Consider the following 23,770-nt stretch of genomic DNA (forward strand, 5'->3'; position numbering starts at 1 on the left):
TCGAATTTGTCATATGTTTCAGCTTACTTCTCATTCCTTGTACACTAATCAATTGATAATTGCACCCGCATGTTGGTTACACACTTTATGTGTCATTGGGTGTACTGTGTATTTACCAGCTTTTGCGAAGTTGTAAACAACATTCAGTTTATATCAAAGGGAACAGAACCTAAATTCTTAAGTGCGTCGTAGAAAAACGAGATGAAATTAAAAGGACGATTAAAATAACCCAAATTCTTAGGTGCGTAGTAGAAAAACAAGATGAAATTAAAAAGAAAATTAAAGATAAAATTTTCTGAAAACAGAATATAAAAGAGTACCTCTTAAGAGGCATATCATATTTTTTGGAAAAGAGATTGCTAGCAAATACTGTAAGTAAACAAAGTCGAGTTTATATTCATTTGGGTGAAGTTGTGTTTCCGAATATACTTTAATCTATCAGCATTTGCTTTCGTTATATAAATATGACAAATAGTTCAATATGTTTTAGTTGCAGTATTGCAAATTGTTACACTCTACAGAATTATGAAAATTGCAGTGGCATTATCTATACTGTGGGTTGTGTACGTGGAAACTGCACCTGAAGTGAGTATACGTACTATTTTCTTTTTATAATTACATAAATTTTGAGAGTTTACCAGGCCAAAATGAAAATAATAGATATGTTCTTCAACTTTGCATTTGATTTGGCATTCAGAATGCTTGGATTCGAGCGCCACCGATAGGTATTATGAAGATTTGGCGTACAAAGTTAGAAGCCAGGTATTTGTGATGAGTTTATACAATAAACATTTTGCAACATTGTTACATTTTAAAAACTCAAATTGTTTTTGTGAGCTGCATATAGCTATAATAAACGCTAATTGCGAATGTTGAGATAAAATGTTGCGTTAAGGCCCCCGTTTGCATTACAATATTAATTCCTATGTTTGCGACTTATTGATCTTAGATGTTTTTTGGATAGTCCTTTTTGAACAACATAATAATATTTATTCATCAAATCTTGTTTGTTACAAATCTCACCAAGAGTTCAAGCTTCTCTTAATTTACCCTGTTATACTCCACTGATTATCCATAGAAATAAACAGCTGATTCAACTTATTAACTTATAAAAATGTACAATTGTCCTATACAAAGACAGTTCTTTATTTAGTTTTTAAGAATAATAATCTGCCATTTATAAAATTATAGTTTTGGTCATTTCCTAAATCTCCATAATTTGTAGAATGTTTAACATATACGACATATTGTTGTTTTAAGCTTCAAAGTGTAAAATTCTTGAAAATTACTTTGATATATAATTCAGTCAGTGCAAATTAACCATAACCCTAGAGCACAAACGCTATCTTTCCATTTGAGACAAAGTCAAACCGTTGCAAATATGACGTTTATAATCACAAAAATGTCGAAGCCACTTTTAATTTCTTTTATTTTTCTGTTCAAGACATTATCATATATATATATAATAATGTGGTGTAAGTGTACACTACACTTAAACTAAACTCTATTACATTCCCATTAAAAAAAAAACAAGGTTTACATGTAGTTTAAAACAGGTTTTCACTACACGCAGTCGATAGTCAATGTAGGCCTTGTGTGGGTTTAGTGTTCATAAAACTAGATATTAAGAACGTGGATTTTATTGTGAATATTTAAGAAAGTTACATATATTGAATATAAATGATTATAATAATGATATGAATTAAGTTATTTGCCTATTCATATGAAAGAACTCAAAAATTGTTTCTTTAAAAACAGGATTGAATTCAATTGGACCATTTGATTTTTAGTGGGAAGGGGATTATTTTCTGATAGAATATTCATTTTTCACACCGGTTGATCGTATGGCTTATTTATTTAGCGCAACGATTATTTTCACTTTTGGTACACAACTATTTCTTGCAAAGTCCAAAATATTTATTTTCATCATGTCTTGGAGCAGGTTATTTTAACGGTTAGTACCAGTCCAGACTATTTATTTCCGAAATCTACACCTGTGTGACTTGGGAAAAGAAATGTGGTGATTTAGATCTTCTTCCGATCGCCCGTAAAACCCTTGCCAAAGTGGGGGCGTCCGTTTCGCTGTGCAGGATGTCCAATTACTCAGCCACGTCGTATTAGAATGGGAATATTAAATTCGATGTTACGTGTAGATCGAAAGAGTGTCAAGATCTCTGCACGTTAAGAAACTTTGTAAAAACTCTTTGTGGGGTCCGTAGGTGGCCTGTTTCAAGGCAAACTTTCTGTACCTATCCAATATACTCTCATTTTCAATAGCAGTCCAAATTGCTCCGATCTTCTTCTCGGGCGGTCCCTTATACAGGACCTACTGTAATAATGGTGTTGAACATGCATGATACATTTGCCACTGAACGTTAAGCAATCAACAATCAATCAATCAATCCTATTTTTAATCCTTTTTTTCGCCTATTGTTTTAGCCCCCGGAATTGAACCAACTTTAGAACTATCAAAGTACTCAAAATGAATAGAACGATTTTTTTAAGGTACCGACCATTCGTCACCGTGGGACAAACCATTTGTTTTATTACTTAAAGTTTACTACAATTTTTTTTTTATTTTGGATAACATACAGGATCATTTTTTAAAATCCATGTTGGAACTACCCCCCGCCATTCATTTTCAAGGAATCAAACAATTTTTCTCACTTCCCGCCTGAAAAAAAAATGTTTTTTTCTTAAACAAGTATGGATTTAAACATTTCATCGCCCCCCTCCGGTACCACCCCCACCCCCCAAAAAAAATATTCATATGAATTGGTACACGCCTTACTGATACAAAAAAAAGCAGATAAATTGTTAAATTCAATTCTATGTAATGTAAATGTAAATTACGTGTACATGTTGTTTACTTGTGTGAACAATATTCATGTACAGTTAATTAAAACCGATGTACAGATGAGAACAAGTTTAATGTGAAACCAGTGTACATTACATGAAACTAATTGTAAACAGGTTTTCAGTACGCAACGTTTGGTGTGAACACGACCTATGTCTTATTGTTTTATTAATGCTATTGTTCATTTCTGTAGGTAAATCATCTGATTGAAATTGATCATCAGGGTCGGGAAGTACATATGGATGTTATACATGACTCTGTCGACAAAACTGTCATTGCAATCATTGGCGATGTTTCTAAATACAAGAATGGCGTACCTACAGTGAATTTACATGATTATAACACGGTATGCATAGACTTTCGGTTTCTAAAATATTGAATAAAGTATAAAATTTTCAAATATAACAATCTTTTATCGAGATATGTTAAATACAAATGTGTAACAGGACACACATAATATGAATGAACAAAGAAATAGATAACAATGGAAGGGACAACAAAAAGAAAATGGAAGAAAAACAGCATGACCAAAGTAAAATAACGAAGAGAGACACCGAAGTAAAACAACAGTATACAGAAAATTAAAAATCGATAAACACGAACATAAAAATCGGGGTTGTTTCGGAAGAATGGTACCTTCTCCAAACGTGGCATTTGTCTTGTTATTCATTGAAAATAGTTATCGGTTATACGTCGCATTTAGTGCAGTCAAATTCAAAGTCACAGATGTGTATACGACTAGTGAAACATTTCGTGTTATCTCCGACACAGATATTTCAAACCGTTCAACCAAATTTTATGGCGTCTGTAAAACTTTCGAAGCAATGTATTTTTTCTATTCAAAACCCTATGGGTAATGGTTTCCCTGTAAGCAGCATACCTCTATCAAGGCAATCATAATTCATGTTCAATGGATTAAAATCAATGTAATCACTGGTTGTCGTTGTTGCTGTTGTAAGTTTTAGCATTAAGCATACTTTTGTTTTTGTTTTTTCTCTTTTTTGAATAAAAATTTCAGAAAAATTAAATCTTACATGACAATGAGTCACATCTATATCTTTAATATCAATTCGTTCTATCTTTTAATAATGAAAGCGTTATGAATCATCATACAAAAACGTCTGTACTGTCTGTAGGAAATAATGAATAAAAAAGAGCTGCTTGTAATTCAATGTACAAAGAAATACTACGTAACTGTGTCATTGATATTTCAGGGTTACGGAGTACTAAAGAACATAAACAGGAAAGCGTGTATCTTAACAAAAACACCTGTTCCTATGGGAACAGACGAAAAGTACAGAATTGTAAGTCTTATCATTTAAGCTTCATATGCCTTTCCCTAAACATACAATCATTCCCTTTTCATTTTAAATAAATAAACAGTAATGAAATATGTGTCCTTTTAACTTTTCTGACAGTGTAGTTTTATCATTGTTGCCGTTGTTTGTCTGATTCATTGTCGCGCAATTAGTGTTATGAATAGCGAAATCACAGACAACAAAGACAACAAAGACAACGATATACTAACATATTTTGTTAGCATATACAAATATATCCTTACATTATAGATAGATAGTTTTCTAGAATGCTCGGTTATGTGCCATAAAGTATAGATACATACACATAAACGCATTGCTTAGTTTTTTAAAACTAAACGATTAGACAAAAAAAAACTTATGTACTCATTGACATAATGTATTATAATTTCATACAGGGTGTTACCACTGAAGTCCATGATCATTTCCTAAAGATAATTCCTGTAAAAATGTCATATGATGACGTCAACGCTTTAGCAGGAGAAAGGCTTGCATCGTTTTGTAAAGACTACACGACACTCTATGCTGAAGTAACGCCAGTAAACAAAGCCAGCAGACAAAAAAGAGGTACTTCATGTAGATTATCTTTCATCAGAAGGATTTCAAGTTGCAATGCATAAGCAAACTAGAAAAAATTCAAGTTGACTACATATACTTCAATTACATAGAAAAAAAAACAATTAAAAATTTTGATGCGAATAAGGCATTTTTTAGTATTAATTTTTTTCAGATAATGTAAATTCATATAATAGAAATTTCTGTATTTTATATTTTACAAACTAAAATTTCATCAATTCTTAAACATTTATTCGATTATGAAACTACAGTAAGTCGAAATATATAAATATTTTAATTGCAGAGACAACAAGAGAGGACACAGAAATTGAGGAAGGTAGGTTTAAGACAGTTACATCACTTGATGCATGTTAAATAATCTACCGTTGAACTTTAAAATAAATATTAAATAAAAATGGTTTAAATATCAAATAATCGAACAAACCTTCTAGCAGTGCTTCCTCTTTAAACATTTACCAGTCACCCGCTTGCATTTGATATAACAACTGATATATATAACTGCTCCATGCACACACGTGTGCAGTTTAGCAACCAAGCATTCTGTATTATATGTTAGTATTATAGATATAGTAACAAACTGTTCAAACAACTTTATCAATCGTCAGTTTGCTACAAGTGAAATGATTTGACTGGCACACAATAACCATTGAAATAGCAAGTAAATAAAGCGTATAGTGATTTACAAAGTCTATCTGGTAAACTATCTAACTTACATTTATTATTCTTTGCACATTTTTATTTCTTTTTTTTAAAGGCGAAAGATACCAAAAGGACATTCAAACTCTTAAGTCGAAAATAAACTGACAACGCCATAGCAAAAAGAGAAAAATACCAAAAGGACAAACAACAGTATACAAAACACAACATAAACATGCTTATTATTGTTCAACCTTTACCTTACATGTGACAGTAGTGTAAAACACAACATATCAGCTTACTGTAAAATCAATCGGAAAGTGCTTGTCATTTCTGAATGATTCTAAACACAGAAATATGTAACAGAAAAATAAAAGACACAGCTTATCAAAGGTTCTTTTCTCATTTTATTTAAACAGAGGCAGTTTGGTGTATATTTACCAGGTGTGCATTTCGTTTATCAGCATTTAATGCCGCCCTAGGTGGATCTGAAAAATGAGTTTAGACCTGCTGGGAGATCTGGTGTTGATTTTGATGAAGCGGCGAAATATAACTAAATAACTGGAAATAATTATACGGTATGTCAAACGTGTGGTTATGAGAGTATACATACTTTATCTACTTTTATGTATATAATGAAAAATAAAAAAAATATATGATGCATACTGTTTTGTCTAGCCTTATTTGTTAAAACACTTGCTCAGGTTTGTAGCTTTAGGGGAGCTAATTTCCTGCCTAATGTTTTTTAAAAGTCAAATATAATAAAAATGATTACCTATCATTTACTCCATTGTATTAGTTTCCTCCTATTGTTTCATGAGCTCTTGAAAAAAATTTGCAAAAAACGTCTACGTAAAATCCTTACAGTATACACATATGTTTAACCCCGCCACATTATGTGTGTATGGTCTGTCCCAAGTCAGGAGCCTGTAATTCAGTGGTTGTCGTTTGTTTATGTGTTACATATTTGTTTTTCGTTCATTTTTTGTACATAAATTAGGCCGTTTGTTTTCTCGTTTGTATTGTAGTCCTGTCGTGTAATGTTGTCATTTTAATGTTATATTTAACATTGCCATAAAAGCGGGAGGTTTGGCTAGCGCCACAAAACCAGGTTCAACCCACCATTTTTTTCTTAAAATGTCCTGTACCAAATCAGGAAAATGGCCACTGTTATATTATAGTTCGTTTCTGTGTGTGTTACATTTTAATGTTGTGTTTCTGTTGTGTCGTAGTTCTCCTCTTATATTTCATGTGTTTCCCTCGGTTTTAGTTTGTAACCCGGATTTGTTTTTTTCTCAATCGATTTATAAATTTCGAACAGCGGTATACTACTGTTGCCTTTATTGAATTGTTTTACATTGTCATTTTGGGGCCTGTTATAGCTGACTGTGCGGTATGGGCTTTGCTCATTGTTGAAGGCCGTACAGTGACCTATAGTTGTTAATTTCTATGTCATTTGGTTTCTTGCGGAGAGTTGCCTCATTGGCAATCATACCACATCTTCTTTTTTATACATATATAAACGGTGAAAACCAAGGTCGGTGCAAAGACATTCAGACAGAAACGCTTAAACATGTTAAACATTTTAGTAAAGTTAGTCTGAATAACATAACTTTAAAAACTGTGAGATAAGGTTCGAAGAGAGGAACCGAATTTCATGCGTATCCTGGTTTTTCATTGCTAGTTCTTATACTCGTATGTAGTTGAATTGATAAACACCTTTCTAAAGACACGAACATGGTATCTACTTGCTTTCGTTAATTTCATAGATATAGTTATGAAGACCTCTTGTACGCTTATCCATAACAAATATGTTATGGCGATTGCCAGTCAGCAGGGGTTAAGAACATCAGTTGTTCCACCTGTTAGTCAAATGCGTTTTTGCTAAAATAAACTTTTTCACTTTTTTGGTCTTTAGGAAAATGTTGTTTGTGCTGTATTTAGACCCCTCTATCAAGAAATTTGTTTTGCATGCACACGTATACAAATTGCGGTTTTTATTCAACGCAATCATAGGTTTGAACGTTGTTTTCAATTTAGACGTGTTTATATATATATATATATTATATATATATATATATATATATATATGCACGAAGATAAAGCCCCGAATAACATGTTTTTGTGTGTTAAACACATTACATGAAATGTTTGATAACGGAATATGGTACTGACAATTCACTTGGAAAGTTGTACAGACATTGTTAATAGTTGGTTATGGAATATCTGTGTGACAGATGACAACAAATATGTTCGTACCTACAATTCTGTCCTCTGTTCCTTGACTTTGACTTCACCGAATGAGACTTATCATTGGAATTGTACTTGAATGAGCAACATGACGGTCGCCCATATGAAACAGGAATTATTTACCTTAAGGCTTCCAGAACACCGGAATTTTCCCCCTGTTTCTGGTAGGGTTCGTGTTGGTCAGTCTTTAATAATATATGTAGTGTTTTGTAGACTTGTTCGACTTTTCATTTGCTGTCATTTTCACTGGCATTCAAGTGAGAGATTTGGCTAGCTTTAAAACCAGGTTTAATCCCGAATTGTCTACTTTCTGTTCCAAGTCATAGGAATATGACAGTTGTTTTCCTTTTGTTTGATGTGTTTGAGCTTTTGAATTTGCCATTTGATAATGGACTTTTTGTTTTGAATTTACCTTGAGTTCGGTATTTTTGTTATTTTATTTTTGCGTGACGTTGTTAGTCTTTTTTTCGACTAATCAGTTTTAAAAGTCATATTGATATCTACCATTCTATCGTCTCTTTAAATGATATTGTAGTTACATTCAGGGAGAAGCAGCATTTGGAGTACGTATATCTTTCAGTTGATACGGTATCTAATACCTTACGTTTCATATCATGATTTCCTTCATTGAGGGTTACTGCTTACAAGGAAGCTATTGTACGGAAAGTTATAACTGTAAAATGGAAAACATACAATTCACACTTTTATTCTAATATGTAATATGTAAGCCTGACATTTGGCTAGCCATAAAACCAGGTTCAATCCACCTTTTTTCTGAAGATGTTCTATACCAAGTCAGGAATATGGCAGTTGTTAGCTACATTCCGTTTCTATGTATGTTGGCGTTTGCTTTTTTTGTAGTTCAGTGCTTCTGTTGTTCCGTTGTTTTCCTTTTATTAGGGATGTGTTTCCCTCGAATTTAGTTTGTTACCCGATTTGTTTTTGCTTAATCGAATTATGACTATTGAACAGCCGTATACTACTGTTGCTTTTATGTATAAGACTTTCAAGGTTGAAAAATAACCGTATTTGTCTTATTAGAATCGAAATAATTCATGGCAGCCGGAGATATGTTTTTATTTAACCATGGATTGGGCATTTATATTCGTATTTTGACCCTAGTTATGACTGGGGATAAACAAAAATTTCAAATATGAATACCCATGGTTAAATGAAAACAAATCTACAGCGCCGATGAATTATTTCTTAATTTACGCCATCATGATAAAGTTAATCATTATAGAATATCTGTCCCATATATGACCAAGGACATGATGAATTTGTCGTAGTTATAATCCTTAAATATGACTTTAACCAAATGTGACTTATCATGGATTTGTCATGTGAGACAGTAGGTCGGTTGCCAATATTGGGGATGAACTGCTTAACATAAATAAGCAATTGAACGCCCTGAGCGTCCACGTCGAGAGAATTCCTATGTTGATATACTGCCTTGTTCCGAATGTTTTGAAGCTCCATCAGATTCAGTTGGGTTTTGCTGCGACTTCTGTTCAGAAAAGTTGTTACATTTTCAATGGGACTTCCAGAACAAAGTAAGCAAACAATCCCTTTCTGAACTGGGGACAATGGCCAGGTATCAGAATCATGTCCTTGTCTAACACTTGTCACATATGCAACAGTTATTGACTCGAAATCAAGCTTCATGTCAACCCTGTATACAACTATGAAGAAATGTATAGACATGTCAAAAGAATTTTGACAGAATTTAACGATACAGACCTTCAATCAACAACTTCACGCCGTATCACAGCAAGTCAAATGGTCAATGCCTGAAGTATTTCAATCACAGATTCTGAGACTTAGTGTATTTTACAGACATTCCCGTTTTATAGCTTGTATTGACAAATTGTGGGCTGATGGAGGTCTTCGCGATCTTATGTTTGATTCTGGTATCGATGCTGGTACTAAATGGTTTAGGAGAACAGTTTAACTGATCGGTTAAAGGTTTAAAAAATTGAAAACAACACGTTTAATAATTTCATGCGTCCGAAGCGCTTTTCTGGATTTTCCTTCATCAGGAACGCTCAAAGCCAAACATTTGAAATCCGAGGGATGTATAAGTACCGAAACATTTGAAGAGCTATATGACAAAAATACCTAAAACAAATAGCCAAATTCATCTAAGGTCAACTTTGCCAGAGGGAGTTGAAACCTTAGTTTCTTTATAATTTCAAAATTTATAAAAGACAATTTTAGAAAGGTTTGTTATAAATCATAAGCTGATGATACCCTCGGGGACTGATAGTCCACCAGCAGAGGTATCGACCCAGTGATGTAAAAAAATGAAAACAATACGTGCTTGATATTCCACTTTGGTCAACTCGTAAATCCCAATGAACGTTTTATTCTGATGAATATACAATTCACTTAAACACAGGAACTTTTAACGGCATTTAGAGTGACATAGCAACCGAAAAAAAAAACAACTATGCAGTATGGGTTTTGCTCGTTGTTGAAGGTCGTATGGTGACCTATAGTTGTTAACTTCTACGTCATTTGGTGTCTGGAACAGAGTTGTTTCATTGGCAATCATACCGCATCATTTTTATATTAGGTACAATTTTAATATCTAAAATCTTAGTTCACGACGACAACTTTCCGTTCATAGATTTTGGGCAGGATGTGATAATCGAAAATATTAGGCAATGATGTCATGTAACATTGCAGGAATGTCACGTTTATATTTCCATTCGTTTCAATTGATCAATGAAATGGACGCGACTGTATCCATACATCAGAAAAGCTATCGCAACATTTTATACGCGTAAAATATACTTTTATTAACCATCTAATCTTAAATTTTAAGGTGTTAGTGAACGGTATGTCTTACTTTTTTTAAATTCCATCTCATGAATAAAATAATAAATATGATTAAATTTTATTCGAAAATTGAAATGAACAAGAATTGAAAAAAAATACAAGTAAGAATTACACTTCAAATTGTAGCTATTATGACTCATTAGAAAAGTATTTCACTTGACCCATACATTTCATTTATTTGGTACTCATAATTTTTAATGTTATTATATCAACATGAAGCCTACATGTATCAAAATAATTGAATCTGAAGCGACGATGTGTCAAATGTTTTTGCTTTGTACGTTTTCAGGACACAACAGTAAGCCCGAACACGTCTTAACGTAAAAAGGTGAACCCGACTTTCTTTTTTTTCTATAAGATTATTGCCAATTTGTAGGATTTTCTCCACAAAAATATTGTAGGTTGCAATTCTGTAAATACAGACAATGCAATTTCCCATAGGAACTCCCTTTGCGGCTAAAACTGTGACACTTTTACTATGAAGTTTCGTGAAAAATAATATCCCAGAACGGAAAGTTTATATGCACTACTATTTTATTCAAAGGTCAAAATATAGGGCTGTGCGGCATATTTTCAACATTTATATGCCCTGAACTTCTAAGAATTTAAACTTATACTAAAATTCTATACTACCCTTACCTCCATTTTTGGACCTCCTAAGAATTAAAATTTAGCCGCTACCATGTTTTTCTATACTGGTTACATTCCCAAGTGATGTCTCTATGAGATGAAACACAGAGATCATCAATAGGAACCAGTACGTTAACAAATTAACATACCTATGAATATTAAATATCTCCCCAAAAGAGGCGTGGTTTGAGAAACAGCTGTATTTACAAAGTGCAACCTATACAAACATTTATTCAAATAGAAAACTCTCTAAAAACACTTTTTCTCACAACAATACTTATTTATCATAATTATAGCCTTAAAGAAATCACTGCATATACTCTAAGTCTCCTTTTACAGTACATTTTATACCCCTACCACTGTTTCAATTTTTTAAAGATTTTGAAAACAAGACTCTAATTATTGCCAGCTTACCCTATGTGCATGTTTTCTGACATGAACTGTCTAAAACCTGTTTGAAACTATTCTGATAACAAATTGAAAGCATTTTAGAATACTAGAAATGTATTGTTAAGTAGTTAAGCATTCCAACATTCAAGATTATACAAAGTATCCAATCCTGCCTGTGTCTCCAGTCCACATCTTACTGTATGCCTATTTGTCAATGAAAGTTTACAATTTCTGCCTCAAATGGTCAGTTTAGAATTCTTGTCACAACAGTATCATCCCTAACCATATATCTAACATAAGTTAGTTAATATATGTCCTAGAAGTGTTTAAACAAAGCCATATTTGCAAAAGTTGTATTTATGAAGATATCAGTGTGGTGCATAAATTCACTAAAAGTTTGATTGAAATGACTGTTTACATCTGATTTTTGCATAACTTCCTAGCACAGTTATTGTTTACTTTATAAAAGACCTTCAAAATAAAAATCATAGCATTTACAAGTTAAATTATCTGTTTTATGACTCAGGGGTAGGCATTTTTCTCTGTTTTTTTGCACCTGGGGCCTCACATTTCCTATTTTTTTTCCCTGTTTATAGCAATGTGGAATATTTACTACATATTTAGGATAGAACACACTATTGTAAGTTTTATTGAGGTCTTTTTGTAATTTTAGCTTGTACTTTTTTATGCCGCAGTCACAACAAAGCACATTTAGGCGTTACGGCTTACTTTTGGGTATTCGACAGGACAAAAACACCCCACCAAAAATATTTAGGAAGGATCAATGAGTTGCAATTACTGCGAAGAGTAAATATTAGCACTTCTAAACAATTAAAATTACAAATAGGCATATTTTATGAATTTATTTTGAATTCAGGGCTTTAAGTAAACCATGCATACTGTAAACTGTGAATTTATGCTGAGTCATCATAGTTAAGGCCCAGGATTTTTTCTCAATCTTCATGAAATATTTATAAAACTTCATATTTGAGTTAAATTCTTTAAAATCTCTGAGATAAACCAGATTTTGTGAAATTCTGTATGTTCTATTTTTTAACCCTATATAGGTTGCAATTCTGTAAATACTGACAATGTAATTTCCCATAGGAACTCCCTTAGCGGCTAAAACTGTGACACTTTTACTATGAAGTTTCGTGAAAAATAATATCCCAGAACGGAAAGTTTATATGCACTACTATTTTATTCAAAGGTCAAAATATAGGGCTGTGCGGCATATTTTCAACATTTATATGCCCTGAACTTCTAAGAGTTTAAACTTATACTAAAATTCTATACCGCCCTTACCTCCATTTTGGACCTCCTAAGAATTAAAATTTAGCCGCTACCATGTTTTTCTATACTGGTTACATTCCCAAGTGATGTCTCTATGAAATGAAACACAGAGATCATCAATGGGAACCAGTACGTTAACAAATTAACATACCTATGAATATTAAATATCTCCCCAAAAGAGGCGTGGTTTGAGAAACAGCTGTATTTACAAAGTGCAACCTGTAGGTGGAAGAGATGCAAATTAATGCTTTAAAAAGATCAATCTGTTATCTTTTTATGGAACTATTTTCAAATGGTATTTGCACCTACCTTAATCGACTATTTTGTGAGAAATTGTCTTTTTTTAAAGTTTATAAATATCTCTTAGATCCATACCATAATTTGAGTATAAGCACGTATATAGGATGCAAAAAACCTAAATCATTCATTTACATTTAACCTTTTAAAGGCCGCTGAAACAGGTGTAAACAATTCAAGTATACACCAACTTGTTTTATCTTCTCAAATATAGAGTTCATTTCTTTTGTTTAATTTCAACTGGCTATCAGCCTGAGTCATATTACGATATTAATAAATGTATTTACAAATAAAGAGGTCAGTTGATAACTATATATGAATTTATAGTAATATTAAATCCTAATGAGGTCGATAAACTAATCAACATCTTTTGGGGTTGTAATAGAAATAAGCATCAGTCAATGTGATTGCTTATTTATTATAAACGACGAAAACGGCAACATCAGACAATATAAACAATGACACATACACAGGGTGTTGCGCTATCTGCAAGTTAGTAACCTTTTGTGGTCGAAAGTTGACCTTGTTTAATGCCATTTTGAGCTTCTTTGTTTTAACGGTAACCCACCAATTTCCTCGGAAAATGCCAGTGCCAAGTCAGGAATATGACAGTTGTTTAACGCTTGTTTCGTTGATTGATTGCGTTTATTTTATCAGTTTTTATTGACTTCCCCTTTTTTTATTCTACCTTGGAGTTTTTGTTATTTTGTCCTTTAGATATGTTCCTCAGATCAAACACTTAATACTCACAAAGAGGAACATGTATGTTTTAATCAACATGCCCTTTTTATTGGTGTGATGTCAGCATACACAGAAGTTAAAAGTTTACACAAGAGAGCAAACGCTGAAATGTGTCGCCTTGTTTACTCATGATGGTTCATTTAATTTTCGAGGTCTTAAAGATAAAGGTTTTATTACAAGTATCAAATCAACATAACATTAACAATGATCTTTTGAATAAGGTCATGGTTATTTAAAGCCTACCAGAAAGTCATGATTTCATGCACCACATATAGTTGACCTGTTGCTTAACGTATCCAAGAAACGGACTTGCTTGCTGTTCGGTGTGAGCCAAGGCTCCGTGTTGAAGGCCGTACTTTGACATATAACTGTTAACTTTTTATACATTGTGGCTTGGATGGAGAGTTGTCTCATTGGCACTAATGCCACATCTTTTTATTTATATTAAGAAGGGAAACTTAACATTGACAAATAAACCTTGAAAATGACGTCAAAGCTAGGTTAGATGAAGGCTACTATCATACCATACACCAAATATAGTTCACATAATAATAATAATATCTGATAAGAGAACCTAACTGCAGAAACTTAACATTGACCAATGAACCATGAAAATGAGGTCTCGGACAGATAGCACCTACCAGACAGACATGTTCACCTTGCAATCATTCCATACACAAAATATAGTTGACATATTGTTTTTAGTATATGAAATACAAACCAAAAAAAAAAACTTAACATTGAATAATTAACCATGGCAATTAGGCCAAGGTCACATGAAACCTGTCATGCTGACATCTAAACCTTACTATCATTCAATACACCATATAAAGTTGATCGACTGCTTATGATATCTGATAAACGGACATTATCACGTAATTTTAAACTTGATCACTGATCCATGAAATGTGGCCGAGGTCCGGTGAATCCTGTCTGATTGATATGTAGAATTTGCAAGAAACTCATATAACACAGATAGTTATCCTATTGTTCATAAAAAGTGAAAAATTCACATGACAGCAGTCGCTAAATTAAGACAATGAGGTCTATAACAATGGACATATGAAAAAAGAGTTATTAGTACAAGCCATCTTATACAAAATATGAATCCTGCAGGTCTTTTACTCTCTATTTATATAAAACTTTCTACAAAACTTTTACGACGCCGACGTCGGTGCAGGATTGTAATTCCTATGTCTTTCATTCTGCTAAATTTTGTAGACGAGACTACAAGGATTTATTTATTTCGTAAATAAATATGTTTTCCATTCCATCAATATAAGTTTGCAGAAAAAAAACGTTAAATGTATTGTGTTGTTACCACGTTCAAAGAAATGTTATTCGTCGATCGTCGTCAAAATATGAAAAAATAAAAAAAAAAAAAAAAAAATACAAACAAAAAAACAAACAAAAACCCGACTACTAGTATTACTACAATTATTTACTTATTTCGTAAATGAATATGTTTTCCATTCGTTTGATGTATTTGAGCTTTTGATTTTGCCATTTGTTAATTAACTTTCCGTTTTTAATTTTCCTTCGAGTTCGGTATTTTTGTTATTTTACTTTTTTCTCTTTAGTTAATAAAAATAATTACTGCACGGCCACACAACTGCGTTAGTATATAAATGTGTTGAATTTAATGAATGGCATTGGGGCAATGTGATATTAAAATTATTTATCAAATATGATTTATATTCCTTCATCATAACATATCAACAAGTGCATCTTTTGACCTTTTTTCTATAAACTAATCAATTTTCAATGGTATTAATTATGTTTTGGGAAGGTATGCAACATGTTATACCTATATTGTATGCTATATTTCTACTCGATATTTTTTAGGTTATTGTAACCTATTACGTGATGATAAAAAGAGGCAGAGGATACCAAAGGGACATTCAAAGCTTGTTAAGTCGAAGAGACCCTTACATGGAATGGCACAATAGGAAAGTCGACGAAAAGAAAAACAAGTCAACAATACATATATAGAGAACCAACATGTAAGAAACACTCACATAAAACCGGGTTGATATCAGGTGCTTCGGAAGGAAAATCATCATCATTTTACTTATTCAATACATTGATATTGTGTATCACAAATTTAATTTTTCAATAAATCTTGCGGTCAAAATTGAACAATTATTAAGTTGATCGCATTATTAATCGAACAAAATATCAACTGTAGATTGCATGGTGCCAATTAGATGTGTTTTGTATTTTTGTCATTGGGTTGCTGTTTCATACAAATTAACCTTGCAAAGGCAAAAATATATTGTTTACCCCTTCCCTTAGGAAAGTTTATACAGAGTATTTTTGTTAAAAGCTTATCAGACAGAATGTTAAAAATACAATCCCTTGCATCTAATTTGTCATTCTTTTTAGCTTACTTCTCATTCCATGTACGCTTATCAATTGATAATTGCTTCCGCATGTTTGTTACACATTTTGTGTGTCATTAGGTATACTATGTAGTTACCAGCTTTTGTGAATTTGTAAACAACATTCATTCTATATCAAAGCGATCAACAAACAGAACCTAAATTATTTAGTGCGTCGTAGAAAAACAAGATGAAGTTAAAAGGACGATTAAAAACTTTGAATCTCGGTTTTAGGAGCATATAAAAGATCACCTCTTAAGAGGCATATCATATTGTTTGGAAAAGAGACTACTAGCAAATACTGTAAGTAAACAAAAGTCGAATTTATATTCATTTGGGTTAAACTGTGTTTTCGAATTTACTCCATAAGTTTTTGCTTTCGTTTTATAGAAATGACAAATTTTTCCGTATTTTTTTAGTTGCAGTATTTCAAACTTTAACAATTAACGGAATTATGAGGATTGCAGTGGCGTTATCTATAATGCTGGTTGTGTACGTGGAAACTGCACCTGAAGTAAGTATTATTTTCCTTTTATGATTACATTCATTTAAGACCTTGTTGATAAATATTCCGTATCAACTTCACAAATAATACATGATGGCCTTGAAGTATAGATTCTGCATACTGACGTTGTTTATCATCTTAACAACGTGTAATATTGTTCTTTCATTTGTCTTTGTTCTATTATTAATATTACTTTTACTGTTTGGTTTGTTCTCTGTGATATCCATTTGACGTGGCTAGGTACTTATACATCCCGTCAATGTGTTTGTATTATCTTTCATTTTTGCTGGTGTGTTTTGTATATGCGACTTTTTGTGTTTCTGTGGTTCTTATAACGTGACTCTGTACTTTAAAAGATCCCGTCATTATGTTATTGTTCTATTATATGTCATTATGTTATTGTTCTATTATAAATTTGAAAATACTTTGAACGACAAACGACAAATTTATTTTACTCGCGTAGTGGTATTTACCATATGTGGATTCTTAAAAATCTAAAGAACTTCTGGACAATTTTAAATCTCGGTCTATTTCTGAAATTAATTCTAACATAACTTTTGATTTTTTAACCCTGTATACCAACATTCCCCATGTGAAATTATAAAATTGTTTTGAATAAACATTGAATGACAAACTTTTTTCTTATGTGACGTTCACATTTTCTGACGTCAGACACGCGAAGCAATGAATGTGGTTTTTAATTTGATAGATGCTTTTGTGCTTTTTTTGTAAATAATTGTTTGTTTTGATATTGTAACACAGTGATGACTGCTGTACCCATATTTTGACTATTTTATTTATAATGTCTGTTTTGTTCACGCATCGTTGTAAATATAACGGAATTTGATAAAACTGTCGTACAAGTGAGAGGTTTAGCGCTATAAAACCAGGTTCAATCCACCATTTTCTACATTTGAAAATGCCTGTACCAAGTCAGGAATATGACAGTTGTTGTCCATTCGTTTGATGTGTTTTGTCATTTGATTTTGCCATGTGATTAGGGACTTTCCGATTGAATTTTCCTCGGAGTTCAGTATTTTTGTGATTTTACTTTTTAGTTGGCTTACCTGCCCATAATGATTTTATAGTGATTATTTGATTACCAGACCAAATATTTCATGTAGTTTAATTATTTGCTAACCTAGGACTGTATTTTTGATTATTTGATTATCTTGTTTAAAAAAGTAATTAATGATTATGTGATTATATTGGCAAATAAAATTGTGATTATGTGATTACTTGGACACCCCCATGAGGGGCCTCCGTAATGTTATCATTTTAGCGGTGTTTTTAACATTGTCATATAAACGGGAGGTTGTCTAGCCATAGCGAGGTTCAACCCACCATTTATTCTTAAAATGTCCTGTACCAAGTCAGGAATAAGGCAGTTTTTATCAAATAGTTTGTTTCTATGTATGTTTGTTTTTGATGCAATTCAGTGTTTCTGTTGTTCCGTTGTCTTCCTCTTATATACTACTGTTGCCTTATTTGGATTCGAGCTTCACTGATTAGTATTATCAAGACGAAACTGCGTCTGACGTACCAAATTAGAACCTTGGTATCTTTGATGAGTTTATACACTCAAACATTTTGCAACAATGTTACATTAATTCACAAAATCAAATTGTTTTTTGAGCTGCATGTAGCTATAACAAAAGCTTTGGTAGATAATTGCGAATGTTGAGAGATAAAATGTTGAGTTAACGGCCCCCGTTTGTATAACGAGATTAATTCACATTGTTACGACTTATTGATCTTAGATGTTGTGATGGACAGTCCTTTATTCAGTTTTTAAGGGTGATAATTTGTCATATATAAAATTTCACTTTTGGTAATTTTTCTAAATCTTTATATTTTGTAGAAATTTTTACAAATACGACATAATATTGCTTTTAAGCTTCGAAGTGTGACCTTAAGACATCTTGAAAATTGCTTTGATATATAATTCAGTCCAGGAAAATTAACCATAACCCTTCATCTAGAGCGCAAGCGCATATCATTGCATTTGATACACAGTCAAATTGTTGCGAATATGACGATTATAATCACAAAAGTGTCGAAGCCACTTTCAATTTCTTTTATTTTTTTTCTGTTTAAGACATTATCATATATATACGACCACAATACGCATAGAAAATGCGGCATACTATTGTTTTCCAGTGTTATGTACAGGCATGCAGAAGTGCTAAAAACACCATTATTTACTACCTACATAAAGTATTCTTAAAGTGTTCAAATCCGTTATGCCTTCACACCTTTCAAATTAGGAGTGTGTAGGAGATACAAAGTGGGAATTGTTAATGTTTCTAAACTAAACAAATTTTTTTTTCTTCTCAAAAGTCTGTCTGAATAACGTGAACTGCATCTTTTCAAATTTAAATTAAAAATAGTTCTGGTTTGATTTGTAATGTTAGTCTTATTGTTTAATCACTGTTCATTTCTGTAGGTAAATCATCTGATTGAAATTGATCATCAGGGTCGGGAAGTACATATGGATGTTATACATGACTCTGTCGACAAAACTGTCATTGCAGTCATTGGCGATGTTTCTAAATACAAGAATGGCATACCTACAGTAAATTTCCATGATTATAACACGGTATGCATAGACTATGGGTTTTAACAATACTGAATAAAGTATAAAACTTTCAAATATAACAACCTTTTATCGAGATATGTTAAATACAAATGTGTAACAGGACGTACATAACAATGAAAAAGTATGAATGAACAAAGGAATAGATACATGGGTAGCGGCAACAAACAGCAAAGTGAAGAAAAACAGCATGGCCAAAGTACAATAACGAAGAGAGACACAGTAGTTAAACAACAGTATACGGAAATTAAAAATCGATAAACACGAACATAAAAATCGGGGTTGTTTCGAAATAATGGTTCCTTCTCCACGCGTGGCATTTGCCTTGTTATTCATTGAAAGAAGTTATTCGGTTGTAAGTCCCAGTCAGAGATATGTCTACGACTAATGAAACATTTCGTGTCATCTCCAAACCGTTTAATCAAATTATATGGCGTCTGTAAAAATTTCAAAGGGATGTATTTTTCTATTCAAAACCCTATGCACAATGGCTTCCTTGTAAGCAGCACACGTTTATCAAGGAAATCATAATTTAAAACGCAAAGGTCTTTAATATCGTGCCAACTAGGAAATATATAAGCCATATAACGGCGCTGAAAAAATGGAAAATCCTAACTGACACAAATAAAATATCTCTTTTGTCGTAAATTGTCACTCTCAGCATCAATATGAAGATGTTTGTTACGATATGAATCAAATTTATTTTTATCTATGTATTTTAAGTTCAATGGATTAAATGCGAAGGACGTTTAAGTATTTCTGTGGAGAAGTAAATTTATCATAATGATGCGTCAGCCTTTACATCTTAAGTTATAATATCAATTCGTTCTATTCTTTGATAATGAAGGCGTTATGATTCATCATATAAAAATGTCTGTACTTTCTGTTGAAAATAATAAATAAAAACGTGCTGCTTGTAATTCAAAGAAATACTACGAAAAAGTAATTTTGTCATTAATATTTCAGGGTTACGGAGTATTAAAGAACATTAACAGGAAAGCGTGTATCTTAACAAAAACACCCGTTCCAATGGGAACAGACGAAAAGTACAGAATTGTAAGTCTTATCATTTAAGCTTCACATGCCTTTCCCTAAACTTCAATGATTTCCTTTTAATTTTGAATCAATAAATAGTGATGAAATATGTGTCCTTTAAACTTTTTTGACAGCGTAGTATTATCGTTGATGCCGTTGTTTGCCTGATTTATTGTCCCGGAATAAGTGTTATGAATACCGAAATCACAGACAACAAAGAAAACAATCTACTTACATATTATGTTAGCATATATATATATATATATATATATATTATATATATATATATATATATATATATATATATATCCTTACATTAAAGGTAGATAGTTTTCTAGGATGCTAGGCTTATTGCAATAAAGTATAGATATATACACACAAACGCATTGATTAATTAAGTAGTCATTGACATAATGTATTATAATTTCACAGGGTGTTACCACTGAAGTCCATGATCATTTCCTAAGGATAATTCCTGTAAAAATGACATATGATGACGTCAAAGCTTTAGCAGGAGAAAGGCTTGCATCGTTTTGTAAAGACTACACGACACTCTATGCTGAAGTTACGCCAATGAACAAACACAGCAGACAGAAAAGAGGTAATGTATGTGGATTATCTTTCATCAGAAGGATTCCAAGTTGCTTTGCATAGGCAAGCTAGACAAAAAAATTCAAATTGACTATATATACATCAATTACATAGAAAAAAAAACAAATAGAATAAGGCATTCTTAGTATTAATATTTTCAGATAATGTAAATTCACAGAATTGAAACTTCTGTATTTTATATTTTACAAACTAAAATTTCATTAATTTTTCAACATTAATTCGATTATGAAACTGCAGTAATTCGAGATATACAAATATTCTAATTGCAGGGACAACAAGAGATGACACAGAAATTGAGGATGGTAGGTTTAAGATAGTTAAATCACTTAATGAATGTTAAATAATCTACCGTTGAACTAAAAAACAATTATCAGAAAAAAATGATTTAAATATTAGATAATCGAACAAACCTTCTAACATTGCTTCCTCTTTAAGAATTTACCAGTCACCTGCTTGTATTTAATATAGAATGATAGAGTGTGGGTTGCAGCTGATATATTTGAGTGTGTGCTTCATGCACACACTATACAGTTTACTAATCAAGCATTCTGTATTACATGTAACTATTATAGATATAGTAGCAAACTGTTCTAACAGCTTTATCAAACATCAGTTTGCTACCAGTGCCATGATTTGACTGGCTATCAATAACCATTGAAAATAGCAAGTAAATAAAGTTAATAGTGATTCCAAAGTCTATCTAGCAATCTATCTATCTAACATTTATTATTTGTTGAACATTTATATTTGAAAAGAGAGGCGAAAGATACCAAATGGACATTCAAACTCGTAGTTGAAATTAAACTGACAACGCCCTGACAAAAAAGGACAAACAACAGTATACAAAACACAACATAGAAACTTAATCGTGCAACACGAATCCCACCGAAAACCGGGGTGAACTCAGGTGCTCCTGAAGGGTACGCAGATCCTGCTCCAAATATGGCACCCGCCGAGTTGTTCAATGTAAGTACAAACCCTGTGATAAGTTTTATTCGGTAGGTCACATTTTGGTCACAGGTCATATCTTAGGTTTTGATAAAATTGCAATAGTTGAAAATACATGTACATATATCCCTACGAACTTTGATATGCTAAAGAATGTGACGGGGTTAAACATGTTTATAATCGTTCAACCTTCCCTTACATGTGAAAATGGTGTAAAACACAACATAAGAGCTTACTGAAAAATCAATCGGAAAGTGCTTTTCATTTCTGATCGGTTCTTAAGACAGAAATATTTAACAGAAAGATAAAAGACACCCGGTAGGGATCTAAAAGTAGTCGAAGTTACTGAACGGTAAAATAAACCACAACCACTTGTAAAATGTGCACAGTGTATTAAAGGTTTTTTTTCTCATTTTATTCAAACAGTGGCTTGGTGTGTATTTTCAAAGTGTGCGTTTCGTTCATCGGCATTTAATGCCGCCCTAGGTGCATCTGAAAAATAAATTTAGACCTGCTGGGAGATCTGATGTAGAATTTGATGAATTATTGAAATATAACTAATGGAAATAACTATACAGTATTCGGATAATGGCAATTGCGTTGTGTGGGTATGTCACAAATGTGGTTATTCGAGTATACATACTTTATGTACTTCATGTATATAATAAAAATTTTAAAATTATACTGCATACTGTTATGTCTAGCCTTCTTTGTTTGGAACAATATATCAGGTTCGTAGCTTTAGGGGAGCTCATTTCTGGCCTCTTATGTTATTTAAAAGTCAAGTGCAATAATTTATTCATATACTCCATTATATCAGTTTCCTTCTATTGTTTCATGACCTCTTGAAAATTAAAAATTGCACAAAACGTCGACGTAAAATCCTTAAAGTATACACATATATAAGCGGAGAGAACCAACGTCGGTGCAAAGACATTCAGACAGAAACACTTAAACATATCAAAGTTCCAGTAAAATTAGTCTGAATAACATAAACTTTAAAAACGATTAAACAAGGTGGGACACGAGGAACCGAATCTCATGCGCATCCAGATCTTCCATTGCTGTTCTTATACTCATATCAAGCAGAATTAATAAACACCTTCTTAGAGACACGAAAAATGGGATCTACTTGAATTCGTTATTTTTATAGATATAGTTATGAAGACCTCTTACACGCTAATATTTTCATTGAGAACTTACATGTATCCTATGAACTTGACAATAAGGATACTACAAACTGTTCTTTCAATGAGTATACCAAACGAAGTGACAGGCAGTTGATTAACTGTTTGTTGATTAATTAACGCATAGTGGCAAATAGTTCGTTTATTTCAGGATAAGAACAGATTAAAAAAAAATATATGCAAAGTGTATCGACTGGTTTAAAGGGCAGTATTTAGGCTGCAAGAGGCAAAGACAGTAACTCATATGGTCATCTGTGATAAGGGAATTATGTATTGATAATACCCATTGCTTGATAATGGATTCGGGTATCGACAATTAAGTTGCAAGTCATACAAATAATCAAAGACACGTATTAATAGCGGAAATATTGTACTATCATAGATCTGATAATAATACTTTGAAATTTCACCCATGGATGATCAGGGTCTTCTTTAACTATATCGGATATCTATGTTGCATATTTTTTTTATAAATGGCATTTTATAATTGCGTGCTAAAAGATTAAGGAAACCTCTTATCTTTTTTTTTTGCACAAAAGACGGGCTTCATTATTGATATGAACTATTTTATCTAGGGGCAGTTTGAATTTGATGTGAAAATCATAAAAAAGATATGCTAAGAGTACCTACAAATAAAATCCCCTTTCTCGTGCAATTGACACCTCCAAATTTACACAGT

At 32.3% G+C, this 23,770-nt stretch overlaps 1 protein-coding gene across 5 annotated transcripts; it reads left to right on the forward strand.

Annotated features, from left to right (window-relative positions):
- Positions 1–269: 269 nt before the first annotated feature.
- LOC127701608 (uncharacterized) lies at positions 270–22,586 on the forward strand. 5 transcript variants are annotated; one of them, XM_052205569.1, is made up of 8 exons: positions 270–371; positions 491–585; positions 3,051–3,203; positions 4,072–4,161; positions 4,572–4,740; positions 5,033–5,065; positions 5,805–5,867; positions 22,391–22,586. In XM_052205569.1, the coding sequence occupies exons 2-8, from the start codon at positions 526–528 to the stop codon at positions 22,405–22,407; spliced, it is 585 nt and encodes a 194-aa protein (XP_052061529.1). In that variant the 5' UTR covers positions 270–371; positions 491–525; the 3' UTR covers positions 22,408–22,586. The 5 variants fall into 5 exon arrangements, with proteins under 5 accessions (XP_052061529.1, XP_052061528.1, XP_052061532.1 ...); XM_052205568.1 differs by lacking the exon at positions 22,391–22,586 and having other exon boundaries at positions 5,805–6,048; XM_052205572.1 differs by lacking the exons at positions 5,805–5,867; positions 22,391–22,586 and adding an exon at positions 5,504–5,645.
- The last annotated feature ends 1,184 nt before the right edge of the window (positions 22,587–23,770 follow it).

This window comes from Mytilus californianus, unplaced genomic scaffold (assembly GCF_021869535.1).
Source record: "Mytilus californianus isolate M0D057914Y unplaced genomic scaffold, xbMytCali1.0.p SCAF_5, whole genome shotgun sequence".
Taxonomy (NCBI): Eukaryota; Metazoa; Mollusca; class Bivalvia; order Mytilida; family Mytilidae; genus Mytilus; species Mytilus californianus.